This window comes from Elgaria multicarinata, chromosome 11 (assembly GCF_023053635.1).
Source record: "Elgaria multicarinata webbii isolate HBS135686 ecotype San Diego chromosome 11, rElgMul1.1.pri, whole genome shotgun sequence".
NCBI lineage: Eukaryota > Metazoa > Chordata > Lepidosauria > Squamata > Anguidae > Elgaria > Elgaria multicarinata.
In genome coordinates this window covers 37,825,885-37,846,241 of record NC_086181.1, presented here as the reverse complement: position 1 = coordinate 37,846,241, position 20,357 = coordinate 37,825,885, and the positions used below count along the sequence as shown (strand labels likewise).

General features: G+C 44.3%; 1 protein-coding gene across 1 annotated transcript; it reads right to left on the bottom strand.

Annotated features, from left to right (window-relative positions):
- Positions 1-5,107: 5,107 nt before the first annotated feature.
- Positions 5,108-19,152, bottom strand: LOC134405754 (vomeronasal type-2 receptor 26-like). Its single transcript, XM_063137007.1, has 7 exons — positions 19,116-19,152; positions 17,204-17,402; positions 14,803-15,094; positions 12,525-13,385; positions 11,010-11,237; positions 10,378-10,504; positions 5,108-6,009 (listed from the first exon to the last, which is right to left on the bottom strand). Exons 1-7 carry the CDS (start codon positions 19,150-19,152, stop codon positions 5,108-5,110), a joined length of 2,646 nt encoding a protein of 881 aa, XP_062993077.1.
- Positions 19,153-20,357: the final 1,205 nt, after the last annotated feature.

Genomic DNA, 20,357 nt, shown 5'->3' with positions numbered 1-20,357 from the left:
CAAAGAAAGGGTGGCTGGGGTGGCTGTTGTCCCCATGTCAAGTGAATGGGCAGCAGGGCCTACCTTGCTGGGGCAGCAGTATGGTCTAGACCCTGCACCCTGCTTGCATCAGTTTGGCGGCTGCTTCCCCCTTAAGTATACACTGCAATTCAGGCTATATGGGTCTATTGATGGCCTGGTTCACTGTCTTGGCCCCTCCCTCTAAGTGTTGTGGCATTGAGGCTGAGGGTGGGGTTGGGTTCCTTCTAGTTGTCCTAGGATTGTGCTTGAATGATATTTGAAATGCCTCCCAAGTCAGGAGTGGGCAGCATAAAGGCCAAGGATAGGGCACGACACCATCCTGAAAACCAGTCCCCTCATCAATCCATCTAATCAGCAGTGAGGCCCCTGGGATTCTTAACAACAGGACATAGTACATTGTCAGAACATGGGCTTCACATGCAGATGGTCCCAGGTTCAATACACGGCTTCTCCAGTTGGGCAAAGTGGGGGTATCCTGCCTGAGCCCCTATAAAGCCGCTGCCAGCCAGTGTCAACTATTCTGGGCTAATTGTACCAATGACTGGACTCAGTGTAAGGCAACTTACTATGTTTCTGCGGATTTTCCAAGTTTAAAAACGCATTGGGGCTTTGGAAGGAGACAATGGCAAGTTGAAGTAGCAACTACGGGCTCTCATCTTGGTAAGGGTGCAATCGGTAGGCACTCTTCTAATAAGAAAGTGGATAAACCAGTGAATCCTGTTATGGCTGGGCAGTAACAGGATCTGGGAGAGGTGAGTGTTGGAAGCCGTGCGACCCCTGGCACTCGGGCATTCTAGCAGTGGGAAGGTGGGAAGTTCATCATTTTAGAACTGAGAGAGGAGCTTCAGGACTCGTTGCCCATCCTAGCCAACTAATTGCTGGAGTTCTGGATGATATTACACCATGGGGTGGGGGTGGGGGGCTGTCCACATGAACCTTGTGAGGTAAGCTGGCCAGTCGATCCTTGGAGGGATAAAATATGCCTAAGAATCAAGGAATAAACAAATCTGCTTCATAATTGGAATGGCTAAAGCCCTACTTAAGAACTATCACAGTGTTAAGCTTCATCTCTTTATTTTTAAAAATGTCAGATCTGCAAGCATTGCTGGTAATTCTCATTAACTGTAATAAAATGATTATCTGAAAACAGATCAGAGCTCCAATGATGCACATCTCCACTCTGTGGGTATTTGATGGTTTTTAAACAGTTTCTTCTCAATTCCCAAAAACTCAGAGAATGGTCAGCTTTTCAGAGTGGAGAACCCCACCCCTCAATCTCTACAATACAATCTCTATAATCTCTGCAGCCAGTGCGGTGTAGTGGCTAGCGGGTTGGACTGGGAGTGGAGAGATCTGGCTTCTAGTCCCCACTCAGCCATGGAAACCCACTGCATAACTTTGGGCCAGTCACAGACTCTCAGCCCAACCTACCTCACAGGGTGGTTGTGTTGGGGATATTTTTATCCACAGAAGAAAGAAAAGGACTTTAAGGAGTTAAATGTGTGCTTGGCAGAATTGTCTTTGGAATGCCAGCAGGGGTCCAGACCGGAGCATGGCAGTTTTTGGTCTATGTGCAAGACATGTAAAAGAGACAACTGGTTAATTGAGCCAAGGGGAAAATGTATTTAAGATGTCCATGTTTAAAGACATCTTGTTGTCAGGTTTTATTGTTAGGTTGCTGTCAGGTTGTTACCGTTATTATTTTGTTTGGTGAAGAAGCTGTAAATATTCTATGATCATTTTGTAAAGGAAATTATTCATTGTCAGTAAAGTTTCTTACTGATAAAGCAGACGTGAGTACTTGATTTATTCCTCAAGTAAAACTTAAAAGCTAGCAACCAGTGTGCTTCCAGTGATTCGCAGTCAGCACGCACTCGGGAAAATGAATCAATACCTCGACAGGTTGTTGTGAGGATAAAATGGAGAAGAGGAGGATTATGTAAACTGCCTTGGGTTCCTTGGAGGATAAAAGGCGGGATATAAATACAATAATAATAAAAATAATAATATAGGAAACACAACAGCAATTACACTTCCAGAGATTTCAAAACTAAATCAAAAACATTCTGAAAAATTTAATACCACAAAACTTACATTTTTTGATACTTCGGAAAATCAGATTGTGTAAAAATTGATAATCCTGTCACATAGATTGCAGGAGATATGAAGAAAAATGAACAACAATAACGAAAATAATCTAGCTTCACTGTTCGCTTTGTTCCAATGAAGACAAAAAAGCAATGCAGACAAAACTGAAAAAACCCATTGAAAGTAATGACACACATTCAAATGAATTAACTTAGGGCCTTGCTAGACCTACCTGAAAATCGGTGCTTCAGGCACAGCAAGGCCGCACTACAATTAGCACTGGCCATAACGCCTACCTACACATCAGACGCGATGAAGTCCCATCGCGTCCGCCATTTTTATTTTTTATTATTATTAAAGGGGCCAGCTTGTGCAGGAGTGCACCACTGGAAAGGTAAGGTGTTTTTTTAATAATAAATAAATAAATAGGGTCCCCCTGTCCCCATCCCCCGTTTTCCCACCATGACCTCCCCTGGCCTCTGATCCCCCCTTGTCCCCACCTCCTGGGTCCTTCTGCCACCACCACAGCCGATGTCCCAAGCCATTCTGTCCTGCTGCCACCGCCATTGTCCCCAGCCAGCGTTTCCTGTTGTCGCCATGTCCAGCCTGTGATGCCTGCTGTCACCATGTCCTGCAGGCCGGACATGGTGACAACAGGAAATGCCGGCTGGGGACAGTGGTGGCGGCAGCGGGACAGAGCAGCAGGGGACATCGGCAGCGGCAGAACACAGGAGGTGGAGATGGGGTGGTGGTGAGACATGGATGTGGGGACAGGGGGGATCAGAGGCCAGGGGAGGTCATGGGGGGAATAGGGGGAAGGGGGCAGGAGTGCTGTGGCCTGTCCACCACTTTTCCCGGCTACTCACACGTAAGTGCGGTAGCCGGGGAAAGAGGCGAACAGACCACATGCCAGTGGTCCTGGCCTCAGCCCGACCTGAGGCCGGGACTGTGGGAAAAACTGGGCTAAATGGGGTTTCACTTACCCCGCGCCCAGGGAGGTTTCATCCCTGCCTGACCCCAGGATCCCATCTGGATGCACCGGGGCGAACCTGGGGCGAGCACCAGGCTAAACCTCCATTTAGCAAGGCCCTGAGTTTCAGTTATTTATTAGGGGTGTGCACGGACCCCCCGCTCCGCTTCTATTCCAGATCCACGATTTGTGGATCGGGCCGCTTCGCTCCACCCCCACTCCGCCTATGTCTGCTCTGCTCCATTGCGGAGCTCCAGATCCGGATCGGAGCTCCGTTTCCCCCCCCCCATAGGCTTGCATTAAGCTAAAAAAGTATACAACTTTTTTATATTAAAGTTAGAAACCTCAAGTTTGGCACCATGACACCTCATGGATGTATACACATGCACGCCAAGACTCAAGGCAATCCCATCATCCCCTGATTTTTGGGGAATTTATGAAAATCGGGCACCCCATTCACATCCCTTTCGATAGCTCCATCAATTTGCACGTTAGAAACCTCAAACTTGCCACCATGATAGCTTATCCAGGGATGCACATGCACACCAAGACTCAAGGCAGTCCCATCATCCCCTAATTTTGGGGGAATTTATGAAAATTGGGCACCCCATTTGCAGACATGGACTGACATTTGGACAGATAAAAAAAGGGAAGTAGGCACACTCACAGATGCCATCTAGACCCACAATCATGCCAAGGTGCAAGGCAATCCCATCATCCCCTGATTTTTGGCAGAGCTTAAACCTGCAGACAGCTCAATGGGGCCATTTCAAAGGAAATCCCAAGATGCCATGAATTGGGGAGTAGAGATCAACCTAAATATGAATCTTCTTCCACACTTGAAAAATGGATTTGGAACTTCCAAAAGTCTAATTGAGCGCAGGATGGACTTCTCCCCTGAGTCAAAGCCAGACACAAACCATCCCTGCGAGGCGGGCAGGGGAGGAGTGAGGGAAGGCAGGCAGGCAGCAGACATTTCTGGGGGCATAAGGAAGTGAGCCAAGGATAAGCCAGTAATGCATATAAAATGGAATAAATAAATAAACAAAGGAGGGGCGGAATTAAAAGCAGCAGTGTTGCTGAATAAGAAGAACTTTTTTTAAAAAGGCTATATCTGTCTTTTACCAGTAATGGGGTGTGTGTGTGGATGTGCCCAAAGGGGGAAGCTTCAGCCAATTTGACTGGTCCTGTCTAGGTACCAGTCTTTTAAGAAGAAAACGCTCACTTCATCTCATGATAGGCATTGCTCCACTGGGTTACTCTTTGGAGGGCTCTGATGGCCCTCCAAGTACAGGAGAGTGAGGGCACGTCCACATGCCCTAGGGGAGCTCATCCCCTTGAACCACATGTATTCAGTTGTTCCCCAAAGTTAGGGTGGGTAGCACTGCTGTGTGTTTCCTACCTGTTAGTATATGATTTCAGGCTGTGTTTGTGCATTTGGTGGAGCTACTGTTTTAAAAACACCCTGGGAAAACTCCGTTCAGAGTAGAAAGAGAGGTTTCCCAGAATCCCAAGTTACCTGTTTTGCCTATCCCCTCCTCCAACATTGGGATCATGTGATCATGACAGGGAGTTGACTCTGTCCCTCAGGAATCGAAAAGGTATTTTTTTCCCACTTTTACCCTACTTTTTAAAAAATTCTAGCAAGCGAACCGCACCACACAGAGAGCTGAGAGTAGGCTCAAAATGACCCCCAGCCATGACTCTCTAAGCACAAGAATTTTCAGAAAGATAGCTTCGAAAACAACACAGTTATCCCCTTTTCTTTTCCGCAATGCAATCCAATGGGCGAAATGTTTCAAAATGGCGATCGGATTGGTCTGCGGAAAGAGGATCGCTCCGAAAATGGGCGCTTCTCTTCGCCTTGCTTCTAGGGGTCCGCGGTCCGCTTCTACTCTGCCTCTGGGCAAGGCGGAGCAGGCCAATTTGCTTCTGATTCTCCGGTTCTAATCGGAGCGGAGCACATGCCTATTATTTATTATGAAAGATTGACTTTGGCTAGACAAACTCCACAGAGATTTAGGTCTTTTACTTCTTTCTTCTTTGTAGGTGATCTCTGTTGTTTAATTCTGGTCTCAGCACAATGATGTAGCATTTGGGGGAAAAGATACTTAACAGTAACCCAGCACTGGAGGCCAAGATGGAGAAGATCTCCACAGCCACCATGTATTTCCCTCTTGTGCTCAGGTACGTTGGAACAAAGGAAAGCCAAACACTGCAAAAGACCAACATGCTGAAGGTAATGAACTTGGCTTCATTAAAACTGTCAGGCAACTTCCTGGCTAGGAAAGCCAAAGTAAAGCTGACAATGGCCAGGAAGCCAAGGAAGCCCAAGACACAATAGAACATGATGACTGATCCTTCATTGCATTCTAGTACAATCACTTTACTCATTGAGTGTGTATCAAGATTTGGGAATGGAGGAGAGGTTGCCAACCACACAGTACAAAGTGTGGCTTGGATGAGAGCACAGAATAGAACAATGGAGGATGACAACTTATTCCCAGCCCATTTCCTCATTATTGACCCAGGCACAGTGGCCATGAAAGCTAAAACCACAATGGTTGTCTTGGCCAAGATGCAAGAAACAGCCAAGGTGAAGATGACACCAAAAGCAGTTTGTCGAAGACGACAGGGCAACACATCTGGCTGGCCTATGAATAGCAAAGCACAAAGGAAGGAGAGTATGAGAGAGACAAGGAGAGTGTAGGTGAGGTTCCGGTTGTTGGCTTTGACTAAGGGTGTGTCCTGGTTCTTAATGAAGATATACAAAACCAAAGCTGTGACAAACGCAAAGCAAAGAGCAAACATGGCCATAGTCGTCCCCAAAGGCTCTTCGTAAGCCAGGAAGGTTATAGTTTTAGGAAGGCACAAGTCCTGCTCAGAGTTTGGATAATGATCTTCTGGACATTGAGAGCAGTCATCCATGTCTGAAAGTGAAAATATAGGCTTCTACATTACAGTCTCATCTATATTGCTACTTTGAAATTTAAACAAATGCTTCCCTGCCTTTAATATCACGTTTCTACTACATTCTACTGTAGTATGATAAAATATATCCCATCAGTGGATGAGTCTTTTCTTCTTGGATACAAAAATATAGATTATGAGCTGATATGCCTGGTGTTGCTTGGGTCCGTGAATAATGTTAATGACATTTATTTGATAAATAATTAATTTCTGTGCAACTTATTCATCTTAAGGTTTGTTGTGTTTTTAGTTTGGTTTAGTTAAAAAATTGTTTTGTTAGAATAAATGGAACATTTTGTTTATAAGAACTGTATTTTAAATTAGAGCTTCATGATAAACCACGTTTTTGTTTTAGCTGAAATACCTACACCACCCACCATGACTTGGCCAGAGCAGCCATCTCAACTTCAAAAACAATCAGGACACACAACACCCTTTCTACCAGCTAAAGAAGATGCAAACCTAAGAATATGTTTTCAAAATATAGCCAGCATTGACCAGATATCTGAATAACATATAGAAGGGAAACAGATCTCAAACCCCCTAAAATATATGTGTCTGTAAGGTAATCATCTTAAAGTAGCAGGGCAGTGCTATGCCTGTGAGTTAACCTTTAAACAAATTAAATTCATTTCTTTTTTCACTCTTACCCTCATGACAACCCTGCAAAGTAGAGCAGTCCTAAGTAGGGATGTGCTCCACTTCTCCTCAGACCGGACAAGCAGGAGCGGATCGGGGGCTTCGCCTCCCGTTAAGGCAGAGGCGAAAAGGATTGGGGGAGCCGTAGAGCGTTGCAGAGCAGATTGAGGTGAAGGTGGATCCTTCGCCTCGATCCAGAGCTCCACAAAAAAGGTAAGGGGGGTTTACTTCACCTGCCACTGTCGCTGCCACCCATGCAGCGACAGTGGCAGAGCCAGGTAAGGGGGCAAGGGGGAGGGCGGTCTTACCTGCATCTGTCCGCAGTCCCACGGCTGCTTCAACTGAGCCCGAGGACTCAAACAGGAAGATTAGGCCGCAACTGCAGCCTGGTCTTCCTGGTTGAATCCTCGGGCTCAGTTGAAGCAGTTCTAGGACCGTGGACGGATGCAGGTAAGGGAGAGGAGGGAGGGATGGTCTTACCTGAGTCTGTCCCGGCCCATCCCAGCTTCACTAGAGCCCGCGGCTCAACCAGGAAGTGTAGGTCGCAATCAGGGCCTACAGTTCCTGGTTGAGCCGTGGGCTCTAGTGAAGCTGGGATGGGATGGGACAGACACAGGTAAGGGAGAGGATAGAGGGGCCTTACCTGGCCTTACCTGGCGCTACTCCCTGCCACTGCAGAACTCCGATTCGGAGCCAGAGCTCCGCAGTGGAGTGGAGCAGCACCTAGGCGGATTGAGGCAGGGCGGAGCAGGCCCGATCCACAATTTGCGGATCGGGCGCGAAGAGGATCGGGGGGTCCATGCACACCCATAGTCCTAAGCCTTTGAGGTAACTTTAAAACAAATTAATTTATGTGTTCTCTCTCTCTCTCTCTCTCTCTCTCTCTCTCTCTCTCTCTCTCTCTGTGTGTGTGTGTGTGTGTGTGTGTGTGTCTTCGCCAGGCCAGAGCCACCTAGAAGTCACGCTGTCATACCTAGTTATGATTTTAAAACCACACGTGGCAGGTGGGAGGAGGCGCCGCAAATGGATGAAGCTCATTTTTGTGGGTTGTTTCCTTTTAGGTGGAATCAGGTTGACTGACTTTAGGAATCACAATGGCTGCCAAAAGCCAGTATGTCTGGCCTTGTACCCAAGGCATGCTGGGGGTTGTTTTTATTAAATTATTAATCAATAATTAAAACCCCAAAATTCATGTTTTTAGGGTTTTTTTCAGATCCATGTACATGAAGTCCTGGATAAACTTAGCAGACATGGAATAAGAGGAGAGGTCCTCTTATGGATCAGTAAGTGGTTAGAAAACAGAAAACAGAAAGTAGGAATAAATGGTCAATTCTCCCGATGGAGGGAAGTAAATAGTGAGGTACCACAGCGGTTGGTATTGGGACCAGTTCTTTTCAACTTGTTCCTAAATGATCTGGAATTGGGAGTGAACAGTGAAGTGGCCAAGGCCGTAGCTAGATCTAAGGTTTATCCCAGGATTGTCGTGGAGTCAAATCTGTTCATCTAAGTGCCACACAGGGCATCCAGTGCTCAGGCAGGGACGAACCCGGGATGATCCTGGGATAAACCTTAGGTCTAGCTATGGCCCAAGTTTGCCATTGACAACAAATTATTTAAAGTTGTTAAAATATAGTGGGATTGTGAAGAGCCCTGTGGAGATACCCACATTTCTGTCCCTTAGGTATGTCTAGATTTGTATTTCTAGTGAGTGCAGGATATTTGATTGAGTGGCTAGTGATGTTGTGAGAAAAGGGGAGGGATGAGTATGAATAGTTTAGCTGAGGGGATTGAGTTTTAGTCTGGCTTGTTTTGTCTTTTGTGAGTCTGATTCTGATTATTATTCTTGTGGAGTGTCTGAGGCTGTGCTTCTTGTGAGTCCTTGGTGTGTGAGGAGTGAGAAGAGATAGGACTTTAAGGGACTTGGGATTGTTGTTTAAAAGTTTAAAATCAGCAGGTTTGATCTAAATTGAAATTCCAAAGATCTGTTCAATTTCAATAAACTTTACTTTGTGTTCTGCAACCACAGATCATGTCAGCTTGGATTTATTACCTGCTATTTTACATAGTATAAAACATCTAGCAATACACCTGCAGTTCTGTACCTCAACAATAGAACCTGTTTATCAAAACTCTTTACCTTGTTCCCTCACATATAGGTAGGGTGACCCTATTTTGGAAACCAAAAAGAAGGACAACATGACCGCCCCCAAGGGGGCATGTCCAGCACCAAGGGGGCGTGCCCACCAGAACATAGCCTTGGTCACATGTCTGATTTTACAGCACACATTTAAGACAAATCTGTTCTACATAACATCTTAATGTTAAAATCACTGAAAAAAGAACAAGTGAGAGATTTAATGTATCTGAAATTTGTATCTGAAATGATCAGAAATGTATCTGAAATGATCTGAAATCACTCCTACTTTTGTAGGTTTTGCTGTACTTTGAAGCTTTTGCTATACTCTGTGTGTTACATTCCCCTTCCCTCAAATATCTTTTCTGACTGTATCTTCACTCATTGCAAAGGGAAATGTTGAAGCTGGGAGAGTGGGCCTCAAAATAGCAGATGCGGTTCAATGTAACCAAGTGTAGGGTGATGCATATTGGGACAAAATAACCCAACTTCAAGTATAACCTAATGGGATCTGAGCAGTGACCAAACAAGAAAGAGATCTTGGAATCTCTAGGGAGGTTGTGGGCTCTCCCACACTAGAGGCCTTCAACCATCTGTCCATCCCTGACAGATGGACAACCATCTGTCAGGGATGCTTTAGGGTGGATTCCTGCATAGAGCAGGGGGTTGGACTCGATGGCCTTGTAGGTCCCTTCCAACTCTGCTATTCTATGATTCTATGATTCTTTGAATTGTGGTGGACAGCTCGATGAAAATGTCCACCCAGTATGCGGACACTGTGAAGAAGGCAAACTCCATGTTATGCATTATAAGAAAAGGAATTGAGAATAAAATGGCAAGAATCATACTGCCTTTATACAAATCTGTGGTGTGACCACACGTCAAATACTGTGTACAGTTCTGGTCACCACACCTAAAAAAAGGATATTATAGAGCTGGAAAAAGTCAGAAAATGGCAACTAAAGTGATTAAGGGGCTGGAGTATTTCCCCTATGAGTGAAGGTTACATTGAGGCCTTAGCTAGACCTAAGGTTTACCCCAGGGTCATCCCTGCCTGCTCCTGGGATCCCATGTGCGTCATTTAGATGCCCCGGGAAGATCCCAGCATAAACCTTAGCTCTAGCTAAGGCCTAACTGGGATTGTTTAGCTTGGAACAAAGGAGGCTAAGGAGGTCAAGAATCCCGTTTATTCGAATCTCTCTGAAGCTTTTGCTATGGGATTAGAAAATGCACAATCTGAGTGCTCACAAATAAAAATGTAAAAAAACGCACCTTTAATGCATCACATTGTTCCATTTCATTCCAAAGTCATGAATATAATATGTAATACTTTTGTGAGTTTTTTTTTTTTTTTTTAAAAAAAAAACCCAAACCATTTACTTATTTATTTATTACATTTTTATACCTCCCAAAAGCTGAAGCTTTCTGGGCAGTTCACAAAAATTAAAACCATTACATTAATAAAGATAAAACTGTTTCAGTTCAGGAATGGTGGTTATTAGATTATAGCTAGAGAGCAATGCAATAATATTATTTAATATTACTTATTTCTTACCCACATGGTTTGAGAACTTGCCCTCTGGACATTGAAGGCAACCGTAGCAGCAAAATGGCTTCCCGTCCATCTTTGTTTTGCTATAACCTGGCTGGCAATTATCATTACACTGAGAAAGGGGCTGCACCTATCCATAAACCAAAGAGAATGAAGTTTTATGAACTGGGAGTTTCCATTTCAGTTTCAGCACAGAGTTTGCAATCTTGCTCCCTTGTCCCTCTCTTGGTTGTAAAAACCCTTGAGTTCATTTATTACTGCATAAACTTCCTATCATAGTTTTAATATTCTGGCACTGAAACACCAATCCGACCCTTTGTACAGGACATTTGAATAAATGCTGTTTTGACCCCAAAGTGAAGGGATCGTAGGGAATGGTTGAGTTCACCTATCCCTACATCTTCACATGCTTCTTGGACTGTGTCATGGAGATCTCGCATGATGTCACGGGCCATAGTGTCACTTTCAGCCTACATTGCTGCCAAACTCTTTGGCAGTGATTGGTTAACTGTGGAGGCATGATAGACATTTGGTGATGAAGAACTCACCTGTACGACTACAAAGACAAAGCTATGACAGTGGCTGAACAGTGAACCAATCTGTAAATGACTCCCAGAAATGTGAATTATCCCCACCTGGTTATACCTGCTGTGCCATTTGATAGCATCCTTAGATATGGTGAATACTTCTTCTTGGGGAGCCCTGGGGTCCATCTTTCCAACCTTTACTCTCTGAAATGATTGGTTTGGGAATGTGACCCAGTTGATAATATCAAAGCCACCTATTATTTCCCCATTTTGGTCAAAAGAAACCACTTCTCCAGCACTGTTGTTAAAGGAGATGATTCTCAGAAAGTGGTGGAGCTAAATTGCAATAAAAGGAAAAGGAAAAAGAAGAAACAATAGAAATTCAGAAGAATGTACCAAAATCCAAATGTACAAGAGAATGGCTGCATTTCACACTGGATAGCTATGGCTAGTGGTTCCTTTAAAAGTCCCATACAGTATGGATGTAGTAGAAATATAAATGTTCAAAGGTAGAACACAGCACTTTACTTTTCCCTGCTTAGAATAGTGGTCACAATATCTATTCTGGAAATGTTTTCAGTCTTAAAGAGAACGATGGTTCTGAAAGAGATTCTAGTGTCTGAGGAGTTTTCCAGAGTACAGACCTATTTTCCAAAGTATCTGAGAAAAAATAAGAATGTAAGAACATAAGAAGGGCCATGCTGAATCAGACCAAGGATCCATCGAGTCCAGCACTCTGTTCATACAGTGGCCAACCAGTCGTCTGCAACATACATGTATTTTTGCTCAAATTATTTTGCATTAATGCATAATTTATATATAAAGTATATCAATTAGTTTTGCGAACATTTGGAGGAAATTACTGATGACTTAAAACTACTTTTAAGCCTCATGTGGCGCAGAGCGGTAAAGCAGCAGTTTCTACAGCTGAAACTCTCCCCATGGCCTGAGTTCGATCCCAGCAGAAGCAGGTTTCAGACAGCCGGCTTGGGTCGACTCAGCCTTCCATCCTCCCGAGGTCGGTAAAATGAGTACCCAGTTAGCTGGGGGAAAGGTAATAACGGCCGGGGAAGGCAACAGCAATCCACCCCGCTATAAGGCCTGCCAAGAAAACGTCAGTGAAAGCTGGCGTCCCTCCAAGAGTCAGTAATGACTCAGTGCTTGCACGAGAGGTTCCTTTCCTTTTTCCTAAAACTATCTAGTCCTATTCAAATGAATACAAAATATTCTAAAACAATAAAAACGCACAAGATGAGGACTTGTGGATGGTGCCATGATACAATACTAAAAGAATGTCAATAGTATTTTCTGTATATTCAAGAAAAAAAGCAGGAAGGTTACTTATTGGAAATTCCATTAGTGGTTTTCAGTTTAAACAATGTCTATGGGCTACTTTGAATGAAATTGATTTCCAACTCATCAACTTTTCAAAGGCAGGGAAGGAGGCTGGATTCATTCTTCCCCACAACTCCTGAACTGTCAAACTATAAATACGACAAACCAAGAATGAGCCTATAATATCCAAGCCAGTCTTTGTAGCTGGACAGCTTTCTATATATTCTGGATTATCATTTTGCTCTCAGGTGTGGAGTCTCTGCTGCATTCCTTGGCTAAGAACGTTACCTGCCATGACATTGGCTTGTGAAGATCACATATCTTTCCATTGGCCATTGATAGATGTTTGCATTTGGAGGAAAGTACAGCATGCAAAGCATGTGCCACAGCATAGAGAGCATTGTAGACACTGTAGCTGTGGCCAGTCATACTCATTTCAAACACTGACCCTGGAAGAGACTCTAGCTTTTCCTCCCCAGTACAGATGTTCCCAGACGTCACATCCATGTCAGAGTTCGGGAAGAAACACTCAAATGCTGTTTCCCAGAAGACCCTGATGAAGCCGTCTTCTCTTTCAGTGTTAGGGTTCCTCACCTGAAGAAATTTTTGAAATCCAAATATCTCCTTTGAGTGAATTGCAAATGATATGGAACCATGAATGAAGTCTATGCCTGAATTTCTTTGGAAGGGATATGATGTGAAATCCATCTGAGCTGTCATAATACAGAGTTTTCCTTTTGTCTTCATTGACAAGCCTTCACTTTCTAAAGCCTGAGGCAACATTCGCAGAAATGTCATGGTATGAATTTCACCATTTACAATAACTGTATTTGCAGTACTTCTAATAACAACCCCTAACATTTCAAATGCCATCTCCACAGTTTCAAGAATATCCTTATCAAATATAAGTGCTGGAAACCTTTCAATGAAGTCAAAGCAGACACCTTTCTTGGCAAACATGGGAACAATATCCTGTACCCATCTGTCTCCATCATTATCACTCTCAGAAATCAACCCAATCCATGTCCACCTAAAATGCAGAAGTAACTCAAGAATCCCCTCATACTGATGAATGTTTTTTGGTAACATCCGGTGGAAGAAAACGTTGTCGATGTTGGTATTCATCATGGGAGAAGAGCCGTAGATGAGCTAAAGAAAATAAATCAAGACGTGCTTAGGGGAGAAGTTACCTTCCAAATGAAATTAAGTGTGTTTGTGCATGTCTCTCTGTTTGAATATTTAGCTAGTTTGGTTCATTACCTATTTTTTCAGTTATTGAAGTTTTTACACAAATAAATTTTTTTATAGTATAAAGGATATCCTGTAAAAAAAATAACCCCATGACCTATAAAGAAAAAGTTAAGGTGATATATTTTTCAATGAAAAAGGTAGGCAAAAAAAGACAGGGGAATTGGGAGTGAAGGCTGACAACCCACATCCCATGGAGTCCAAAAGTGCAAGTGAAAATCTCATTCTCCCAATGGAGATCAACCCTGTGAACAGGATAGACAATATGATATAACATGCTACTAAAGTTTTTATTTCTTGTTGGTGTGAGGTGGTGCATTTCCTTTTTTGACCATATTTTAATTGCATTCTGACTTCTATGTGTAGCATTTTAAAATAATAAAACAAAGGGTGCAATCCTATCTGGATGTCATAAGCTTCTGACTTCAGAGGCTAGTGACTATCCTATGTAGGGAGGCAAGACCAGCATGGAGTGGGATCTTTCATGTTCGGTCAGCCCTTCAATTTTTGATAGATGCTCAAAGCAAGTCCCCATTGAATCTAGTGGGATTTCCTCCCACCGAGCTGTATGTAGGATGGCAGCCTAAATATTCAAATTAATAAGAGACCAAATTCACCACACTTCTGAAATGCACATCTTACAAAACAATTGTAACCTTCGACAGTCTGTCATCCTTCAGCTGTCTTGGGGCCTTGCAAGACCTACCAGATAATCCGGTGGGGAGTAGAAGTGATGCCACACTGCAGCTAGCGCATGCCATCCCCCTTTTCTAGACATAACACGCGACGGGGTAAGGGAAAGCCCTGTTGCGTAGGCCATTTTTTTTGGATCTTAAAGGGCCATGTGCGCAGGAGCACACCAATGGAAAGGTAAGTCCTTTTTTTAAAAAAAAATAAAGGGTCCCACACTCCCCCTGCCCCTGATTCCCCCTCCCACATACAATGCCTGATGCCCCCCCTGCCCGCTCGCTCATCCTCCCCCTGCTCGCCATGCCTGTCCCCACTTGCCATGCCCACCCCCTGCCTGCTCGACCGTGCCCACCCCCTGCCCACTCGCTCGCCCATCCTACTTTGATGTCTACATTGTATACTACATAAGCAAAACTCCAAATCTAATTCCTTTAGGTACAAGTTCTACCTGCATCTTTTGAGGTCTTTTTCCGGATCTTTCAAAAATGGACTCACGGCCTGACTCAGAAAAGGTCACTTCATTTTTTATCTCTAGCAGTTTTGATCTCAAAATGACATGACAAAATTAAAAAGATAAAATAATTGTGAGCAACTTCTTTCATTCCTTCCGTCTTGATATATCTCTTACCTGTGGCATCTTATAGGTGGATAGAACAGGGGCCATGTGTAAAGAAACTTTACAATTAGTTCCTCCAATCACTGCTACTGGATTATCCCGACCATCACATTTATAATTTGGAATGAATTTGTTCCTTGTAGAGAGAAGTTCCATTGAGGCATGATATGCCCATCGTTGAATGAAGAGGCTATTATAGATATTGAAGCCCAGGGTGATGTTGGGTAAGATCTGGGGATTTTCATTGATCTCCTCGACAGCAAATACCAAGGCCAGGATGTGCTGATAGATCTGAATCATATACCTGTAGTGAGAGTTACGTCATGTGTCAACGTGCATTTGCTTCAGAACGTATCATATGCCAAAATTCAGTTTTGTGATACCATCTTGCATTGAGTGATGCAAGATGCATAATGGAAAATGTCCCTCCATCTTAGTCATTTATTATATTTCCGCTCTGTTTAGGTGGAAGACAATAGCTGGAAGAAGAAAGCTTCCAAAAGTTTCCATTTCCAAATTATTCCATAGCTTTTGAAATACTAAATTAGGGGAATTTTTTGTGGATGTGAGTGAAGATTTTTTTCCTAGTAAGCATCCGTTAAACAATTTTTAAAAATCATCAGCATGTGAAATGTTTGCTGGTTTGCAGACATTTAGGAATGCAGATACATTCAAATAAAATCAAATTTTCTTTGCTCTAAACCAATGGACATTGCAATTTATAATAGAACCCCAGGAGGAAGTACATTAAAATGTGCACTTAAAGAATCTATTCTTTGTTTTGGTTATGTTAGCTGCTGTAAACATAACGGTATCCTATCAGAGGAACTCAGTGAGCAATGATTGAGATAGGGACTCCATTTCCTCGTTATGGACAAGCTATTTTGTCATTTGACGTCCAATAAATGTTGTTTAAATATTGCTTTTGCTTTGAACTCATCTTAGTCTATTAAGCTAGGAGTAGTTCCCTACTATTACGATTTAAATTGTTCTGCTATAAGTCATGTTAAACAGTGGCACCTGATTTTGTCTGGTAAGATATTTCGTGGTAAGATATCCAGTACTAACTCAAGATTCTTTCCTCAGAATGAGACCATTGGAGACTTATTGCATTGCATTTACACACATATAGAGGCAGAGCATGAGATGATAATTCTCCGTTAGGTAATAATGCAGAATACATTGGCCCAATATTGCACTATGAAAGCAGTATGACAGTGGTATATAAAAGGCAGGAGCCACACCAAGCAGGATAGAGCAGTATGAAAGCGGTATAGGGTATGTGTCAATGGGCTTCAACAGTTGTCCTGCCTTTTACATAGCGTTCATAGTGAAATATCATGTTTGTGTAAATCAAGCCAGCATTTCCATTCCAACAGATTCCTGATCTCTATCAACTATCGAGAGGAACGTATATTGCCATGAGAATTTCTGCACAAAGCAAAGTAAGCCTGCATCCTTTTCAGATCCTGCCCCAGCACAGACTGGTTTACACACACACACACACACACACACACACACACACACACTGAGAGAGAGAGAGAGAGAGAGAGAGAGAGAGTGTGCTTCTGTTGCTCCCATCCCCCATTATTATTATTATTATTATTATTATTATTTATTTATTTATTTATTTATTTATATAGCACCATCAATGTACATGGTGCTTCAATTTGTATATTATTTACGGTACAGAGAATGAAAATAAATCCTCCTCTCCCAGTATAGTCTATCTGCTTGAGGGAAGCCAAACCTGGCATTGGTGATGATAGAGTTTATTATTTATTTATTTAGAATATTTATATACCGCTCCCCATTGAAAAATGAAAATAAAAACAGAATAAAACAGTTAAAACAAAATTTTAAAAGAAGCAAAACAACAACAACACAGAAATCCAAGGCTGCATGTTAAAGAAAGGCTTCTTGGAATAAAGATGTTTTCAGGAGGCGCCGAAAGGAGTACAAGGTTGGAGCCTGCCTGACCTCCAGAGGAATTCCACAGGAGGGGCACCACCACGCTGAAGGCTCTTCCCCTGGTGGATTCCAATCGGAGGATGGATCTAGGTGGAACCACCAGGAGCAGGCCCTCGGATGACCTCAGTGACCGGGCAGGTTGGTAAGGGAGAAGGCGCTCTCTCAGGTATCCTGGTCCCAAGTTGTTTAGGGCTTTGTACACAAGTACAAGAGCTGCAACAGGAAGGCACATGATCCCATTCAACAATTAAAGAGACAGATGAAGTATCTGTTATTCTCCACTAATCCCCTGTGGCAGTCCATGGGGCATTTATTTATTACATTTTTATACTGCCCAATAGCGGTATTTATTACATTTTTTTTTATCACCCAATAACCGAAGCATCGCTGGAAATATTACTTGCATACAGATATGAAGATATGGCTCAAGACGATTCCTTACTCAATGTCTCCAAAGAGTTCCTTAGAGGGACATTTTGTGAATTCTATCACATCGGAGAAAGTTATGTAAATCTGAGACATGATCCCACCAATGATGAAGTCTCCTGACTGATAATGTTTGTGAAGAATAGGAAGAGGGTCACTGATGCTGCATTTAGCACTGGGACTGCTGCACACCACCGGAGCTAGCAGCACTGAGACTGAAAGAAGAAATCCCAGTGACTTGCATGGAACTCTTCCAGTGTTATCCCAGTCCATTATCTTTCAAATACCACTTAAATTGGCAGCCTCACTTGAACGTTAATTATTTGGCTGACGTGTGGCTCACACTGCGAAATCAATGATCAGTATTAATCAGATTGGCAGAGCCATGTCTGTCCCAAATCCCAACTCTGAGTGATAGAAGGTGTATTAATTACTGCATTATTACATTGTTTCTAGTCACATTTCCCTTGGGGCTTGTTGATGAAGTAGAAGTCATCACAGTAAAATGGATAATTATAGGGAGATAATCTCTTTCTGAGAATTACTGGTTCCAGGAGTCACTGCAGAAGAAAACATGCTTATGCTACTTTGATCTGTCCCTATCTGGGTTCAGGCCCAATTCTGGGATGGAGTTGGCCTAGGTGACCAGATGAACTTCTCTGGGAGAAAGACAGGAAGATACAGACATTTCTATATTATCTCAGTGGCTTTTATACCATTGAACACAGTATCGTAGAATCATAGAATCATAGAATGGTATTGTTGGAAGGGGCTTATAAGGCCATCGAGTCCAACCCCCTACTCAATGCAGGAATCCACCCTAAAGCATATCTGACAGATGGTTGTCCAGCTGCCTCTTGAATGCCTCTAGTGTGGGAGAGATCACAACCTCCCTAGGTAACTGGTTCCATTGTTGTACTGCTCTAACAGTCAGAACCTGGTTTCCTGTAACTTGAGCCAATTATTCTGTGTCCTGCACTCTGGGATGATCGAGAAGATATCCTGGCCCTCTTTTGTGTGACAACCTTTCAAGTATTTGAAGAGTGCAATCATCTCTCCCCTCAATCTTCTCTTCTCCAGGCTAAACACGCCCAGTTCTTTCAGTCTCTCTTCATAGGGCTTTGCTTCCAGACCCCTGATCATCCTGGTTGCCCTCCATACCTGGTTCCCCTCCATGCCTTGTGATATGGAGTCACCATTTATGGTGTTTTGGCTTTTGCTTGCAGGGTTAGTTCCAGGGAATAAGATTGGATGACTGGGCCTTGCACCCCTGGGCAGCTTCTCGGAGGGGTGACATGGAGCATTATTCTCTCCACAATATTATCATCTATATGAAGCCATCAGGAGCACTCATTGGAGATGCCCTATTCTTCCCCTGTCAGCATAACTTGGGCCGGAGGAGGCATTTGCAGGTGGGAAAGAGGAGCTAAGAACATGCACGTCTCAGGAATGTGTCCGAGCATGTGTGGGGCAAGTCTACAAAGGTGCTCTATCCATACTCCTTGGCCTCTTTCATTTTCTTTTATAAGGAGGTGTAGCATTGGAAGCGAGAGGACAGGAGGCGATGGGCGTTGCCCCCCCCCCACCGCACCCAGCGATATCACGCTGATGGAGCTCGCCATAGGAGATTGGGAGAAGAGGCAGAGGACATGCAAATAGGACATGTTTGGTGTCTCTCCCCACCTTCATCTCAGAACAGCTCATTTGGACACAACTCAGGCTCCACTCCCTCCAGGTGGCATGGCTGTAAATAAATAACCACTGTCACCAACACAGCAAGCATGAGGCTGGAGTGGCTCTTCAGGTCCTTTGGGTCACCACCACTGATCCTTGGTGTCCGCTCTCCCCTTTGAGCTTGATTGGTGGCAGCAGGCTGAACTGAGGCAGCCATTGGCCACTTCAGCCTGCTAAGCAAGGGCTGTCCTTACGCTCCTTGGGAGCTGGGCGCAGCTCCCGTACCCACATGCTCACTCAGCAGGTCTAATCAGCCCTACTGCTGCTGGTTCCCAGGTCTCTTAAGCCCCTGCAGGTTAGTGCTTCATGATCAAAGCCTTGAGCTGGCTGTCACCCTACTCTTCCCGCTTTTGCTTTCTGGCTGCTGGAGGAGCAGCATCTGGAAAGCGAAGGGCGTGGCGCATCGTCAATGCTGCCTTGAAGCTCCCTTCAGAGACTGGAAGTCCAAGGAGAGAACATGGTGCAGTTTGGCTGCTGCTATCCACCCTTAAGTATGCAAGGGTTGAGATCATGGAGGAGAGGAGAGGACATGTAGTAGGACAGGTCTGATCGGGCCCCCGCACCTCATACCAAAGCTCCTACCTGGCCACCACTCGAGTCTCGCATCCTCCTGGCCATGGTTTCGAACACCTGGCTGCTTTTCTTTTGACGCATTTTGTATACTGAGTGTGGCACTTCAGCCCTGCACACACATGGCTGGAGCAGCTGTTCAGCCCCATCACGGGGCATCCTTGACACTGTGGGCCTTGTCTGAACTTCTGAGTCCCAGCAAGCCAGGGCCTCATGCTTGGATCATCTTAGGGAGCCCAAGAGAGTCCCGCAGGGGAGTGGATCTGCCCCATGTGTGCCCTTCTTCAGCTGCCACTCAGCTTTGGCCTGTGTGCCTGCTCTCGAGAGGTGTACTGCCTGTGCTTATGGCTTGGACCGGCCCTCGTGGGCCTATTTTGCTGAGGCTGCCTTTTCCCTGAGTTTGGGCTTACTATTGAGTAAGCCCATGGGGGTGGCTGTTGCCCCCATGTCAAGTGAATGGGCAGCAGGGCCTGCCTTGCTGGGGCAGCAGTATGGTCTAGACCCTGCACCCTGCTTGCATCAGTTTGGCGGCTGCTTCCCCTTAAGTATACACTGCAATTCAGGTTGTATGGGTCTATTGTTGGCCTGGTTCATTGTCTTGGCCCCTCCCTCTAAGTGTTGGAGCACTGGGGCTGAGGGTGGGTTCTTTCCAGATATCCTAGGATTGTGTTTGAATGATGGTTGAAATGCCTCCCAAGTCAGGAGTGGGCAGCATGAAGGCCAAGTTTAGGGCAAAACACCATCCTGGAAACCTCTCCCTTCATCAATCCATCTTCTCATCAGCAGTGAGGCCCCTGACACTGCTAACCACAGAACACAGTTCACTGACAGAACATGCACTTTGCATGCAGAGGGTCCCAGGTTCA

Coding starts and splice junctions, on each gene's coding strand:
- LOC134405754 (XM_063137007.1), bottom strand. CDS start 19,152: ATGTGGGTACGGGAGCTGCGCCCAGCTCCCAAGGAGC. Junction 17,403..19,115: donor GCGCCCAGCTCCCAAGGAGC/GTAAGGACAGCC, acceptor TTCTTCTTTCAG/TCTCAGTGCTGCTAGCTCCG. Junction 13,386..14,802: donor CCACCTATAAGATGCCACAG/GTAAGAGATATA, acceptor TATTTTCTTTAG/CTCATCTACGGCTCTTCTCC.